Source organism: Bos javanicus, chromosome 25, assembly GCF_032452875.1.
Source record: "Bos javanicus breed banteng chromosome 25, ARS-OSU_banteng_1.0, whole genome shotgun sequence".
In the NCBI taxonomy this organism is placed as follows: domain Eukaryota; kingdom Metazoa; phylum Chordata; class Mammalia; order Artiodactyla; family Bovidae; genus Bos; species Bos javanicus.
The window spans coordinates 41,775,048-41,790,638 of NC_083892.1; the positions used below are offsets into that span (position 1 = coordinate 41,775,048).

General features: G+C 61.0%; 2 protein-coding genes across 14 annotated transcripts in view; one reads left to right on the forward strand and one right to left on the reverse strand.

Moving 5' to 3' along the window:
* C25H7orf50 (chromosome 25 C7orf50 homolog) overlaps positions 1–15,591 on the forward strand; it is a 70,916-nt gene that overhangs the window by 24,742 nt on the left and 30,583 nt on the right. The window contains exon 3 of one of the 13 annotated variants that reach the window (XM_061402432.1): positions 588–696. The exons of the other annotated variants lie outside the window; for them this stretch is intronic. Within the exon in view, the coding sequence (XP_061258416.1) occupies positions 610–696 (87 nt within the window). The 5' untranslated portion in view covers positions 588–609. The remainder of the gene's footprint in view (positions 1–587; positions 697–15,591) is intronic. 13 annotated transcript variants of the gene reach the window in all.
* GPER1 (G protein-coupled estrogen receptor 1) lies at positions 3,380–7,156 on the reverse strand. The gene is made up of 4 exons (XM_061402418.1): positions 6,937–7,156; positions 5,872–5,936; positions 5,451–5,503; positions 3,380–5,128 (listed from the first exon to the last, which is right to left on the reverse strand). Exon 4 carries the CDS (start codon positions 4,912–4,914, stop codon positions 3,850–3,852), a length of 1,065 nt encoding a protein of 354 aa, XP_061258402.1. The 5' UTR covers positions 4,915–5,128; positions 5,451–5,503; positions 5,872–5,936; positions 6,937–7,156; the 3' UTR covers positions 3,380–3,849.

The following is a 15,591-nucleotide window of genomic DNA, read 5'->3' on the forward strand; positions in this document are numbered from 1 at the left end:
CTGTTCTTCCCGATGTTCCCCGTTTTTGAGGGGCCGATTTTTGCAGGTATTGCTCCAGGCAGAGGTTGTCAGGCTGTCCGGCAGGGTGGCGGCCTCCTGGGCAACCTCACTGACTTCCTCAGCTGTGTGTGTGGGCGCTCGACCCTCCTGCTGACTCCGCGGATAAGTGGGTTCAGTGGGTGGCGGGGCGGGGGTGAAACCTGTGAGTGGAGACAGTGGCCGCCGTGGTCTTCCTCCTCTCTGGGTGGTTTGCACTGTGGAGTCAGCAGAGAAAACTGTCCCGTCAGCTGCAGAGGGAGTGTTCTGAGCAGGGCTGAACCTCCTGTCTGGTTGGCTGTGGGAGCTGATCGTGCCCTCCATGAGAGAGCCGAGGCTCCTGGGGCGGGGGGCCTGTGGGGGCCCACATGCCTCCCGGGTGGCAGCGCGACCAGTCCCTGGGCTGACGGGGACGGCGCCGTTGTGGTGACTGGACTCTCCAGGACTCCCTTGCAGCTGATCTCGTGATAAGTTTTAGAGTGACTTCACCCACTGACGAGGCTTGGAGTCGCAGTCAGGGTTCCCTCCTCTTTTGTTCTGTGTTTCTTTAGCCTGTAAAACCCTTGCTCCTGGATGAGATCCCCGCCCTCTGGACAATGGCAAAATCCAGACCCACTCAGAGCCGCTGGCTCTCTGACGGCACCGAATTGGGTGTTTCAGGTGAGGCTGCGGTGGGGCCCATAGGCGCGGGGACCGCCCAGGACGGAAAGGCCTTTCCTGGGCTCTCCAGCCGCGTGGAGCCGTGTCGGCCTCAGCGCTGGTGTTGAGGTGCTGGGGCGGGTCCTGCTCTGATGGCTGGTGCCCCTGCTTCCTTGAGACACCCCCCTCCCCCGTCTTCTGGCCCCACAGCCCTTCCCTGCGGGCTTGCTGGTGGGTGCAGGCCTTAGAACGTGCCACAGGGCACGGTGGGCTCAGGGACTCACATGCCCTTGACCCGGAGGCTGGTGGGCACTCAGTGGGGAGCAGGGCTGGGCCAGCGACTCTGCCTTCCTCCTGCCCTCCACTGTCCTTGATGTGGTGTTCAGAGGCCTTAGAGACCTGAGCGGAGGCGCTTCTGTGCAGCTGCCCTGCTGTCTCAGGTGCCCACACTGCGCACACACATGCACTCCACACCCATCAGGTGCCCACACCCAGCACATACACTCCACACCACACGCCCCGTGCTCAGCCCCAGTGTGCACAGCACAGCACACACCCCGTGCTCACCCCCAGCACGCACAGCACACGCCCCGTGCTCTACCACACCCCTGCAGCGCGCACACACCACACACCCCGTGCTCCACACCACACGCCCCGTGCTCACCCCCAGCATGCACACCACACCACATGCCCTGTGCTCACCCCCAGTACGCATACCACACACCCTGTGCTCACACCCAGCGTGCATACCACAGCACACGCCCCGTGCTCACCCCCAACACGCACACCACACCACACACCCTGTGTTCACACCGTGTGTACACCACAGCACACACCCCATGCTCACACCCAGCACGCACACACCATATGCCCCGTGCTCACCCCCAGCACGCACACCACACCACACACCCCGTGCTCACACCCAGCATGACATCACACCACACCCTCTCTGCTCACCCCTAGTAGGCACAGCACACCACACGCCCCATGCTCACACCCAGCATGACATCACACTACATGCCCTATGCTCACCCCCAGTATGCATACCACACACCCCGCGCTCACACCCAGCGTGTACACCACAGCACACACCCTGTGCTCACCCCCAGTGTGCATAGCACACCACACGCCCTGTGCTCACCCCCAGCACGCACACACCACACACCCCATGCTCATACCAAGCATGCACTCCACACCACACGCCCCGTGCTCACCCCCAGCATGTACATCACACCACACACCCCGTGCTCACACCCAGCATGCACACCACACACCCGTGCTCACACCCAGCACACACATCACACCATACACCCCGTGCTCACCCCCAGCACACACATCACACCATACACCCCGTGCTCACCCCCAGCACGCACATCACACCACACCCCGTGCTCACACCCAGTATGCACAGCACACCACACCCCGTGCTCACACCCAGCACGCACATCACACCACACCCCGTGCTCACACCCAGTATGCACAGCACACCACACACCCCAAGCTCATTGCCACCACAGATGCTGGGCCAAAGCCCAGCCCCAGTTCCCACCCCCGTGGCTGCTCCGCCCGCCCTTCCTTCCCCGCCACGTCTGCTTCTGCTGCAGCAGCTCTGCCTTGGGAATCAGCGCTTCATTAATGTGCTCGATTCCTAATGGTTGAGGATCATCTCAGGGTTTCTCCCCCACACCCATGGGGTAAAGGGCCAGCCAGGGGGTGCTTTAGGTCCCCCGCTTTCCCTCCGATGGGGTGGGTGCACAGCCCAGCTTCTACTGACATGAGCGCCGCCCTCCTGCCACAGGGGCGCGGGCCTGGGTTGGGGGTAGGTTAGGGAGCCCCAGGCCTCTGGGAGGTCACACTGGGTGCTGAACCGGCCTTTGTGCCAGCTGCTCCCCGCCGCTGGGCTCCTTTCCGCCTGGGAGAGCAGTGGTGCCAGGAAACAGCAAAGCCATCGAACGCCTTGATTTTATCTTGTGCCTCTCCTGCCAGAATGGTTAGATCAGCCTCCGCTGTCAGACAAACGCTCTGAGAGGGCGGGTATGAGCACCAGGCTCTTGGGTGAAAAGGGGCTCGAGAGCACCAGTCCGGGAAGAGCCCTTTGGCTAAGTCGGAGTCTCTGCCTGTACCTGCCCGTCAGACTGTCCAGGCTGCCTGTGCACCTCCTGGGTTTGCTGGAGGGGCCGGGACAGGCCTGGTTCTCTAACACGCTGTCTCCCCGCCCCCGCCCACCCCCCCAGCTGGGACCAGAGCAGGTAAGCACCCCACGCCGGGGCTCCTCCTGCACCGGGGACTCGCCAGGGTTGGGGGCTCGATACGAGCGCTCAGCTCCTCAGATGGGCGTTCACAGGGGAAGCGAGCCTCAGTGAGGCGCCTGGTGAATGCAGGTACTTGCTTGGAACAAAGACACTTTTTGGAGGTTTGCACCCGTGAAGAACTGTTAGAATTAAAACGGGCTCATCTCCTGTCACCTCAATGTTGTCCAGCATTCCCGTGAAGGCCCCTCCGAGAAGCTTATCCTGGTGCCCGGAGTGTGCAGCGTACGAGGGGTGCCCTCCACATGCTGGGGGCATCCAGGGCTCAGACAGCGTCGTCTGGCAGGGGGCTGGCCCCCTGACACAGGGTGTTTCTCTTGTGAGGAAGGGGTGGCTCTGCGGCTGAGTCTGAGTGCCCCCTCCCCCGCAGGGAACCCGTTAGATGGAGAATTCAGAGGCGTTGGCGACAGTTTTATTGACAAAAGGCTGAGCTTTCAGGTTTTCTTTCTTGTACTTTAGCAAACAGGGTCTGTCTCCGTCACCACTGTCACCTCCGTGTCTCAGAGGCAGGCTCTTCACATGCCTGCCGCGCCCCACCCTTCAGGAGGTGCGGAGATGCTGTGCACAGAGTGCCCCCAGGTGTGGAGGGAGGCGCAGGGCCGTGGTGCACACCCGCGGTGGAGCGCGCCCCACGCCTCCAGCTCACCTCAGCCCTGAGTTCCGTCCCGAGATGGCGGGTTTACGGCACGTCCGCCTGGAAACAGGGCTGCCTCATCCCAGCGCCCTTCTTTCTGCTCTCCTTAGGGGCTTCAGAACCGTCTGCCCTGGGCCCAGCGTGTGCCAGAGGCAGGGGGCGGCTCTGTGGGAGCGGCCGGCGGACAATGCCCCAGGGCGGCGTGGGGCACGCCGTCCACCCCTGCGGCCCCTACACGGTGCTGCTGAGCTTCACCTCGGCCTGCTCCGTGCTGTCCGGGACCACGGCCTTCAGGGCCGCGTGGCAGAGGCGGTTCAAGGCCGACAGGCCGGTTTTCTGCTCTAGGTAGAGCCGCAGCTTGTCGCGGAAGGTCTCCCCGAGGAAGCTGTAGATGAGCGGGTTGAGGCAGCTGTTGGAGAAGGCGGCCAGGTTGACCACGTGGCCGGCCAGCGGGTGGGCGTGGCGGGGGGAGCGCTGGCAGGGCGCGGCCCCTGGCGGCACGCGCCGGAGCAGGTGCACGCTGATGAAGACGTTCTCGGGCAGCCAGCACACGAAGAAGACCAGCACCACGGCCAGGATCATGCGCAGTGCCTTCTGCCTCCGCGGGCGCAGGCCGCGGTGCCGCTGCGCGCTCACCAGCACGCGCACGATGAGCGAGTAGCAGAGGCCGATGACAGCGAAGGGCAGCAGGAAGCCCAGCGTGACCTCCAGCCACTGCACCTCCCGCACGTCCGCGAAGCAGAAGCACGCGTCCTCGCTGTGCTGCAGGTGGACGGCCGTGAAGGGCACCAGCGTGGCGGACACGGAGGCCATCCAGATGAGGCCGCAGCTTAGCCGCGCGCGCGGCTTGGTGCGGAACGGGCCGCAGCGCACGGCCTTGGCCAGGGCCAGGTAGCGGTCGAAGCTCATCCAGGTGAGGAAGAAGACGCTGCTGTACATGTTGACCTGCAGGAAGAGAGACATGAAGGTGCAGAGCGCGGCGATGTCATAGTACTGCTCGTCCAGGTTGAACACCTCGATGAGTGAGTCCGCCACCAGGATGAGGTCTGCGGCCGCCAGGTTGATGAAGTACAGGTCAGGGATGGTCATCTTCTCCCGGAAGCGGATGTTCACCACCAGGATGAGCAGGTTGCCCACGAAGCCGATGGGGAAGAGGAAGATGGTGTACAGGCAGGAGAGGAAGAGCCCGATGGCGTACTGCTGCCGCTCCGAGAGCGCCGCCGAGCCGTTGGCCAGCACTCCCGGCAGCTCCAGCCCCGCGGCCGTGCTGTTGTAGGCGCCCGGCAGCAGCTCCATGTCCAGCCGGGGCCCCCAGAGGTGGCTGGCCTCTCAGGATGCGCTATGCGTCTCCCAGAAGCCCGTGCTGAGCAGGAAATGCATCTTGAGAAAGAGGTGGCGCTCCTGGAAGTGAGCCAGGCAACCGTGAGGCCAGAGTGGGTCCCCGGGCACCTGTGCAGCCAGAGGCTGTGGTCCGTGTCCGCGCCAAGCCCACGCCCTCACTCTGGGGCACCTGGGAAGCGAGAGCAGAGGGTCAGCGGGCACCAGGGCGCGCCGGCACGGGAGAGCACATGCGCTTGCGGGCTGGGTGTGTCCCCTTGGCCTGGAAGGTGGCTGGCCCTGAGCTGGAGCAGGGGAGTCACACGCAGAAAACACTCGGGTTCTCCCGAGGCTCCAGGGCCCTGGGCCTGAGGCCCGCCAGAGACGGCTCGGGAGGGAGCGGGGCGGGGTGTCGGGGTTGGTGGGGAGCCTTAGGAGGATGAGAGGGGAAAGGTGACTCTCTGGAAGAGAGTGGACCCAGCACACGCCAAAGGTGCAGCCGGGTTTGCTCTTACAGTTGCACAGGTGGAAGGAATCTAGTGGTTCTGGCCAATCCTGAGTTCGGGTGCTGAACACGAACTTGTTTTCATAACATGAAATGAAAAAAAAAGGTCATTGTTTCAGGACCTAAAATTTAAAATTTGTCTTACTGTTTTGTCAGTTATTGTAAAACCAAAGGTATCTCCTTACTGCTCCTTGCAGCCTAGAAACACTGAGACCTGGAGGCTGGGAGAGAAACCCTCCCGGACCTCTGCTTCTGCCAGTCCTGCCCTGGTGGCCGCCAGCGCCCAGCTGGACACGGGCTCTGCTCATGTACTCCCTGAGCCTCTGGGCAGGGCCTGGGGTACCGGGGCATCCCGGGCTGGGGGGGGCGGCCAGGCAGCAGGGTGGGAGGGAGGAGCCCTAGCAACCCGGCCTGGAGAGTTTCCGCCTCACCTGCGAGATGGTTGGGAATCGTTTCCAAAGTGTTGCCAAAGCAACAGACACTTCCTGAGCGAGCGCTTGAAAACACCATTAAAAACAAGGAAAGGAAAGAGAAATCAGGACCCCGGAGTCAGTTATTTTAAAGAGACTCAGTAACCTCTGCTTCTGGGGTTGATAAACTGGATCTTACTGGTGGTTCTGTGTTCTCTATTCCTCTTTGGTCGGTAATCCCAATTTGAACCAGATAAACGCCATTGTTCTCGGATCCCATCTGTAGTGTTTAAAGCCCTTGTTTTTAAATTTCTTTGTCCAAGCTGCTTAGACTATTTGCTTTGTTCTTTTAATGTGGGAATTTGGGAAGCTTGGGGCTGATCTCCAGAAGTTGAAGGCGAGCAGAGCCCGTGGGGCACGCCCGGCCTCTCCCCGGTGCTCCCTGCTCTCCTCTTTCCCGAGTGAGTGCTCGTCCACCCTTGACTGTTGCTCCTGTTTCTGTGCTAGTCTTGAGAAAAGACCGGCGTGAGTCTTAACTGCTGACACACTTTCCTCATGAAAGCTGGCCATGAATTTACAGACAGAAAGGTGAGTGTTAAACAGTGGGGCCTTGTCTTGTTTCAGATTGCCACCGCTTGTCCAGATCTAGAAAAATTAGCCATGTTCTTGTGAGATCTGTTGTGCTAAGTGGCTCAGTCATGTCTGACTCTTTGCGACCCCGTGGACTGTAGCCCGCCAGACTCCTCTGTTCATGGGATTTTCCAGGCAAGAACGATGGAGTGGGTTGCCATTTCCTTTTCCAGGGAGATCTATTAGCTATGTGTCTACATATTAAATTAACCTCAGGCTGGTGGGCAACCTCACTGAAGGAGAAAGGAAAGTGCCGGCCGTCAGAGGACAAAAACCGTTCACCATCCCCGCTGTCCTGTGATACAAAAGAACCTTCCCGCTGAACCTCCGTATTGAAGTCCCAGGGTGGGTGCCCGGATTGTCCACATTGGCCCGGCCGCTGTTCACCACCCCAGGCGAGCGCGCCCAACCCAGCCGCCTGGCCCCTGTCCACCCCGGCGCCTGGGACCCCCTTACCTGTGCCGCCTCTGGCCACCCGACGTGCGTTGCTCTGAGCAGGCCTGCCCCGTCCCTGGGAGTGGGGCTCAGCCGGCCTCCCGAGGGCTCCCTGCGGGGGAGCAGCAGTGACTCTGGACTTGGGGTGGGGTCAGGGCCTTGGCGGGGCTCCAGCGGGGGGCGGGGAGGAGCAGGAAGCCGCAGCGCCCGGCCCTCGGCCGCCCGCCGCCTCCGCCGCCTCCGGCCAGGCTTGCCCCTGGCGGCCACAGGCTTTATAGGCGGCCTCGGCCTCCCGCAAGTCCGCCTGTAACCCCTTTGGTGCCGGTCTTTTCCTTGCCCTGCGGCACTGAGCTGGGTCCCACCAGCCGTGTGCCTGGAAGTTTGCAGTTGACTGGCTTTTCTTCACCTGCTGATACAAACTTTCTTTTTAACTTTGAAGGGACTGTAAGTGGGTCTTGTTTATCTTTCAGAGAATAACTATTATTCTTTGTCGAAGTTTACATATTGTTGCTTGTTTTAGCAAGAGACTGCCTTTAAGACTAACCACTAAATTTCCTAAGTTTAGAGAATAGTGTGTGAATTATGCATAGAGAATTTAACCTACGAATCTCTCAAGATATTTGTAGACAGAAATGCAAACCCAGCGAGCAGTGAGGAGGCAGGTGAGTTCCAGGCTGGGTAGCATTTCCTACTGGAGAGGAGCCAGCTCAGCTTCCCCGCTACCGCCCACCCCCCCCCCCGCCCCGGCCCCGCCTCCTCCGAAGCCCCTGGAGGGCTGGTCCTGCAGCTGCTGCGTAAGACCCCTCTTCCTGACCCGTCCCAGTGCCGACCGAGCACGCGCTCCACCTGCTGGCGGCTGGGAGAGGCTGGCAGAGCCGCCCCAGCGTCTGGGTGCGCAGCTCTGGGCCAAGGATCTGCGGGCGGGCGTGAGTTCCGTGGTTTTCATCAACACTGCATTCTAACCCATCTCATGTCTTCCTCTTGGTGTCTTTTTTTTTTTTTTTTTTTTATCTTTTGGGATTTTTTTTGAAGCTGTATGACTGAAGTCTGAGTGGTCTTTGGATGACGGACAAATGAGGCAGACTGCTGCAGTGTGAGCCTGGGGGCGGCGCGCGTGCCTCCCCCAATCGGAGGGCTGCTGAGGAGCGGGAGTATGGATGCGGGCGGGCTCCCAGCCCCGCGCTGCGCGCTGCATCCTGTGAGTGAGCTCCAAGGCGTTAGAGTGATGCTGACTTGACATCCTTCAGGTGTATGTTTTAGGACAGGTTCCCATTTCAGCAGCTTCCCAGGTGGCGCTAATGTTGAAGAACCCGCCTGCCAATACAGTGGATATGGGTTCGATTCCTGGGTCGGGAAGATCCCCTGGAGGAGGGCATGGTGACCCACTCCAGTGTTCTTGCCTGGAGAATCTCATGGACAGAGGAGCCTGGCGGGCTACAGTCCACGGGGTCACAAAGAATTGGACATGACTGAAGCAACTTAGCAGGCACGCACCTATTTTCAGCAGAATACTGTGTTGAATTTTTTATGGAAAAATCCTGATATTCAGGGTTCTTCCCAGCTGTGCTTCTGATAGGCTCGCCTGTTAAAGGATGGCCCAATAACATAAATGGGGTTGATTTGATCTTAGACCTATTTTTGGCCAGCTGCACACAGGATGGTTTCCACACTAGAAATGCTGGAGACGCCATCTTGAGAGAAATGAGTCATGAGAAAGTACAATTTCCTCTCGAGTTAAATAAATAAAGCACAAATTCAGGCCCTGAAATAGCCGAGCCGCGTCACTACCGCACAGCCGCTCGCTCCTGGCGGGAACACAGCCTTCAGCCCCACCTTTGCGACCTGAGCACGATACCCTGACACCCGGTGTGTCCCGAGCTCACCGGGGCCCCTGGGCCGGGGCTTCGGGCTCACCATCGGGACTGAGCTGGGGCTGCCAGGCCACAGGCCCCGTGTTCCTGTGGCTGCGAATGGGTAGGCGTCTCCCCTCCTGCCGCTGCTGAGTGTGAGGGCCCGGCCCCGCGTGAGGCCTCAGGCCGTCGAGCCCCGTCGGTATTCTGCGGGCAGGCCTCCTGTGAGGCGTGGGGAGCGTCTGTAACCGTGAACACCCAGCCTTGAACGGGCGCTTCCTCAGTGCTCGCGGCGCGGCCGACCCGCTGCCGGGGGCAGAGCTGCACAGCTGAGCGCGCACCTGGACGCGATGAGGGCGGTGCGCGCGCGCTGGGCGGGGGAGGGCCGGGCTGCCCTGAGTTAGGCAGGCTTCTGGGCCCTACCCGGTTCTCGAGGTGGCTGGGCGGGCCTGGGAAGTGATGAGTCCCGGGAAGATTCAAGCCAGGTAGCACTGGAGCGGGGTGGGTACAGGGACCCCCAGGCCTCCACCGCCAGCATCCTCTTCACCTCCTGCCCCGCCCCCCGCGCTGACGTTTGGACAGATGGACAAGTGCCTTTGAGTCCCGCCCTGCCGCGGGTGCGCCGGGGAGGGGTCCGCGGAAGGTTTCCAGGGTGGGGCTCGAGCACGTCCGTTTCCAGCCCGATCGAGCGTCCTGCTGGTCTCACCCGGCCTCTGCCTTTGGGGACCGGCGGCCGGAGCGCGAGTGGCTTGGGGCAGGGCGTCACCGCCTTTGGACCCAGAAATTCTGACCCTGCGGCCTCTCTGCGGGGTGGGGGCTCTGCTCGAGTCCTGGAGGGAGGACTTTAAATAACTGCACAGGCGTAGGCCGTCCCGCCGGAAAATCACCTTGTTTCCATGTAAATGTCCCGGCTTCTCAGGCTTTAAGTGGGGAGAGAACACTGCTGTGTGTTTAGAGGAAACTGAAGGCAATAAAGTTGGAAATTGTTTCCACCGAAGGCCAAAAGGCAGGTGGGGCAGAGGCGCGCGGTGACCACAGGCCGCGCGTCAGGCCGCGTTCTCCTCTGCGCCCGTGGGTTTGCCGTGGCTCTCCTCCTCGCTGTCTGTAGCTCTGGCGTGTGCCTGTCACACGTGCCCGCACACGCGTGGGTGACGCCGACGCCCTGTGTGCACTTTGCGTGGTGTGTGTGTGCGTCGACGTGCTGGCTTTATTCTGGCCCACAGCGAGCCACGCCCGCGTCCTGACGCCGCTCTGCACCCCGCGCGTGGGAGCCGGTGGTCTGCACCCGTTGGCTCCCTTGGGCCAAGGCCACGAGCGATCGCCCCGGTGCTGAGGAACGCCAGAATTAAGACGGACCACCAGACTGTGAGGAAGCGAGCTGGCCCGTCTCTAAGGCAAATCGGAGAAAAGGCCTCGTGAACGTCAAGGCCAGGTCGTCGCACAGCAGTCGGTGTTTCTGGCCCCGGGGCCTGCCGTGGTCTCTGCTGGTGGTGTGGGCAGGGCCCCGCGACTGCGGCTGTCGGCTGTCACGCGGCCGAACCTGGCCGCACAGCGCCTCCCGGCTCCGGCCTCGGACCTGATGGGGCAGCCGAGGCCTGCTGCTTTCCGCGTCCCGGCTTCGAGTTTGGAAGGGTAACAGGAGACGCTAAGATGCTTTCAGGAAACCGCCCACAGTTCCCTGCGCCCCCTCCCACCTGTTCACTCCCCGCCCCCCAACTCCCACCCGCTCACACCCTGGGCTCCACTGCCCCGCCCCGCCCCCCAGGAGAACCCGGGCAGACAGGGGCATGACTCTCTGGAGTTGGGCGCCCCAGCAGGCAGACGCCTTGGCCACACTTTCTCCATAGATTTACTCAGCTGAGGGGGCTTCCCTGTGGCTCAGCTGGTAAAAGAATCCGCCTGCAATGCAGAAGACCCCGGTTTGATTCCTGGGTTGGGAAGATCCTCTGGAAAAGAGATAAGCAACCCACTCCAGTATTGGGTTTCCATTATGGCTTGACTACTAAAGAATCCACCTGCAATGCGGGAGACCTGGGTTCCATCCCTGGGTTGGGAAAATCCCTGGAGAAGAGAAAAGCTACCCACTCCAGTATCCTGGCCTGGAGAATCCAATGGACTGTATAGTCCCTGGGGTCACAAAGAGTCAGGCACGACGGAGTGACTTTCACTGAGTTGGCTGCACGCTGGTGCAGGCCTGACCCCCCCATGCTGAGCTATGAGTCCCCGACGGCGCCGGGTCACTGGTGTTTCAATGTGAAACACACCTCACCGGTGTGCCCGCGGTGAGGTCCGTGGTCGGAGGGCATCCGCCCTGTAAGTGCGACCCTCCTGGGATGCGCGGCATCCTGGCCGCTGGGGGACGTGCCCCGCGGGACTCCCAGTGTGGACGCTCGGCTGGCTGGGTGCTGTTGGGTCCTCTCTGGGTTTGTTTTCTAGAGGCAGAGCTGCTATCAGAACCTGCAGGTGGGTTTTTCACTTGAACATGAGTTTCCTCTTCTTGGCTGAGTTTTTAAGGGCGGGCTGGCCGGTTCTCAGGGAAGCGTTGTCAGTGTGTGAAGCCTCCAGTGCCCTCCCACGTGCTGTCCACCGGTCCACCTGCCCGAACCCTCGCTCGGAGGCTCTCACGTGAGGCTCAGAATTTCCTGAGGAGACGGCCCGCCTGGCTTATTCTGGTGCCAGTTTCAGGCCAAGGACTGGGCCTTCTGGGGCCCCTCCCTCAGCCTTGCAAAAGGGCTGCCAAGGTCCAGCCTCAGGATCCCCTGAGGGCTTCGGCAGCCCGGGCCCTGCGTGGCTCTCCACTGCGGCTCCTGAAATAGCCCTGAGAGGGTCTAGGAAGCCGGCCCTGCTCACCAGGACTGCTTCCTGGGGCTAGAAGGCTGGTGGTCTGTGTGGGGCGTGGGTGGGCGGCGTCCCGGCTTGCTGAGTCTTCTCCAGCTTCTTGGGGCCTGCCCTGCTTCCTTCCAGACCCGCGTCTGCGCGGGGGAGGCTCGTGTCCGGCCGGGGGCGCCCCCGAGTGCTGCGGATATTTTCGTGGGCGCTAGCTACCCACCACCCCTCCCGTGGGCTCTTGTCTCTGGGTTTTGTCTGACAGTCCTCGTGTCTGAGCACGAACCTTTGCTGTCCGCTTGTCCCGGTGGTTCTGCGTCCCCTCTGCTTGCCTATAGGGGGCGCCCCCTCTCCTGCGAGTGCTTTGTCACCGCGCTGCCCTTTGGCCTCCGCCAGCTCAGATTCTACTGCCGTCGCCGGCTGTGTGTTCTGACGGGCCTCAGCAATCGGGGGTGTAACCTTGAGCCCAGCGCTTGTCCCACCAGCCTGCTGGCGTGGGGGAGCACCCGGCGGCCTAGCCCTTTGCTCTTGGCTGGCCCCTTGCCCCTTTTGTGCCCGCCGGCAGAACTGGCTTTTTAGGGCCTTGCTGCCTGCAGGTGTGTCCATTGCGGGCCCCTGTGGGGGCTGAGGGCCCGGGTGAGGCACGTGTCCCCGTCCAACTGCACGGCGGCGGCAGAGCGGAGGGCGGCGGTCGGAGGGTCGGGACGCGGCCCTGCACCCCCCGGGCGGGCCGGGCCCTGGGGCTGCGGAGGCGGCAGGGCGGGCCGTGCGGTGCACAGGGCGCGGCCCCTGCAGGCCCCTCCTGGGTGGGATAACGCCCGCGGTTGCCTTCCTGGCCTTCCTGACGGGCTCTGCTCCTCTGCCCAGCGAGCGGTGCGCTGCGTTACTGAGGCGACTGGGGGTCAGAGACCGCGCGGAGCCGGCTGCCTCCTGAGAGCCGCGCCGTCTGTGGGTTCAGTGCCCCTGGGCTGTGCATGTGCATGCCGGGCGCGCCTCCACGGCCCGCCCTGGGGGCCTGTCTTATAAAGGCAGGATTTGCTGTGGTCTCCGAGGCCCTGAGGATCCTGGGCCAGGGCGTCCGCGCAACTCGGCTTCTGAAGGAAACCCCTGGACGGGACGTGTGAGCGGCGAGGCCTCCTCGGGAGTCGGCGCCGCGCGCTGGCAGCCGCCGCCTTGCGCGCCGGTGGAGGGCCGCGGCGGCCACCGGAGGGCGCCGCGCGAACACGCCCGCTCCGCGCCCGCGGTCACTGAGCCGCCCGTTAGCCCGCTTGGAATCGGAATCCCATCGGCTTCCTGCCTCTTGGCTCTCGGGGCGGCGGGTGCCGGCGGTTTGGCAGTGCCCCCCCCTCCCCCATGGAACAGCTGGGAAACCTACACGTGGAAAGGAAGTGCCCAGTTTTGTGTCCCGCACGAGCAGTGTTGACGGAAGGCACGTCTGTGTGAGCAGACACCCGCCTCCCGGAGCCCTGGCCCCCGCGGGTGTGTGGGACCCACCCACCACCAGCCCCGTGGACACACCATGGGCCCTCGGACAGCTCGGGGTTTATCCGCGTCGGACTTAAGACCCGCGTGGTGCAGGGTCAGCCCTGACCAGTACAGAGGAGCCACGGTGTAACCAAAAAGGCTGGAGTTTGTTTAACTCATGAGGGGAAAGACTTGTTTTGTTATACCTCTATGTGCTGTTTAGCTGACATGTGACACACCCCAAGAAACACACACATTAGAATCCAGAAATTGGCTAATACGTATCAAGTAATTTAATCTTCAAACGTGTGGGTTTTCTTCCCCAGTTTCTAAGACACACCTGCAGTAAATTCAAGCCATCTGGGCAGATGTAATGGGTTAGAAATGAGAAGGCCCCCACATTTCCCAACTGATTTTAATTTCAAGAACTTGTAATTTAGCACCTTAATGACTTATTCCTGGTTTGTCCTTTGTCAGGTCCTTTTTATAAAGAAACAAATGTTTGAGTTTTTTAATTAAAAAATTATTTAAGTCTTGGCTGCGCTGGGCCTTCGCTGCTGCACACAGGTTTGTCCCTAGTGTTGGTGAGCAGGGCCACTCCCTGGTTGCGGTGCACGGGCCCCTCACGTGGGGCCTTCCCTTGTCGCTGAGCACGGGCTGCAGGCGCACAGGCTTCAGCAGGCGCAGCACGAGGCTCGGGAATCCCGGCTCGCCGGTCGCAGAGCAGGCGCTCAGTAGTTGTGGCCGCGGACTCGGGCTCCGAAGCACGTGCGATCGTCCCGACCAGGGATCGAACCCATGTCTCCTGCATTGCCAGGAGGATTCCTATCCACTGTGCTACCAGCGAAGTCCTGACTTCTTGATAACATTTGCCACAATTAGTAAAAGACCCAGTTTCTTACATTAAGTTTTATAACCTTCATGAAATAAACCCAAGGTTAAATTCACCTTTGGGGATCCTGAGTAATGAAGCATGGCAAGGTAGGTGTTTGTCTGTTGACAAAAATAATATCATTAAAACCACATTCAGGGACTTCCTGGTGGTCCAGTGGTTAAGACTCTGTGTTTCCAATGCAGGGGCTGTGGGTTTAATCCCTGGTCGGGAACTAAGATCCCACATGCCACACAGTCAAAATATATACATACTAACAGCAGTCAAAATATATACATACTAACAGAGTTGTGTTTTTTTGTTTTTGGTTTTTGTTTTTTAAAAGGACAGAGTGCAGGGTCTACCTTGACATTTTCCAAATAGCTCCTCATTCTCTTCTAAATGCCTCAAGTCTATGTACGGCCATACAACCCGGAACCTGCCTGATCTCATTGAAATGGTTCAAAATTCATTCAATTTTTTTAGCAACTGTGGCAGGAGTACTAGGAATCAAACATACTCGGGCAGCAGGAAGTGACCGAAGTTCAGCACGAGATCGTCAAGCCAGCGTCCATGGAAGTAGATTGTTGTGGTGCCAGTGGCTGAGGCGAAGGTGGGCTTGCTCCTCGATCAGGGCAGAGGGGGGTTCAGGACGCAGCAGCAGCAGTGGCGGGGTCTGCACCTGAGCCCCCGGCTCATCCTCTGTCATCAGTAGAGGTGGACGCGGGACAGAAACCTGTGGCTGCTACCGTATGACACCCTTCCCCCAGAGGTCCCCAGAGACCAGCCAGCTTTCAAGCAAAGCCACTGAGAAAGCGAAATAAAAAGTGAGTTTAGGCCCCCTGCGCTGTGGGGAGCCAGCTGGGCTGGGGGTGGGGCAGTGGACAGAGAGCTGCGCCCTGGGCTCCCCTCCTCCAAGGAGCCCCTGGTGCGGGGGAGAGCCGCTTCTCTCTACTGGCTCCGGGACCCTGAGGAGGGCACCCATCACCCCTCAGCACGGCTGCTGCTGTCTTGGGATCCCTATGGGGGGACATGCTGGGGGAGCGGGGGGCATCCGCCTGAGGCCCTGGGAATTTGAGGAGAGCTCCCACCAGGCCCTGGGGCCCTGGAGCAGCTGGTGGGCATCCGTGCTCGTCACTGCCAGGAGCGCCCAGAGACCACCGATTCCTGCTGCTCCGTCCCCCAAGGCTTACTGCAGCCCCAGAGTCCAGCGTGTCTGTAGTTCTGTACGGGCCATCAGCCTGGAGGGAAGTCAGTCTGCAGGTAGAAAAGCACGCACCTGACTCTTGGCTTGACTTCCCAAGAGACTGGGGCCACGTGGGGCCGTTCCCCCAACAGACATCGCCGAGAAGAGCAGCTTGGCCCTGGGGCAGCTGGCGGTCAGTGAGCACACCTCGAGTGTTTAGGGCAGCAGCCGGGCGGGGGCGGCGCCCAGCATCGTGTATGTCTTTTGTCTGAAAGACGTCCTACAGGGACTGCAGCCTTCAGAAACAGACCTTTGCTTTTAGGGCGTTTAGGGTTCACAACAGGGTTGGGGTGAGGGGCTGTGATTTCTTTGTGAAGACATGGGGAGTGGAAAGGGAGGCGCCCCGGCGTCCCTAACAGCTGACACTGACAGAAGGCGGGGTGTGGGAGAGGGCGAAGGGTGGCGGGTGGGCTCTGCAG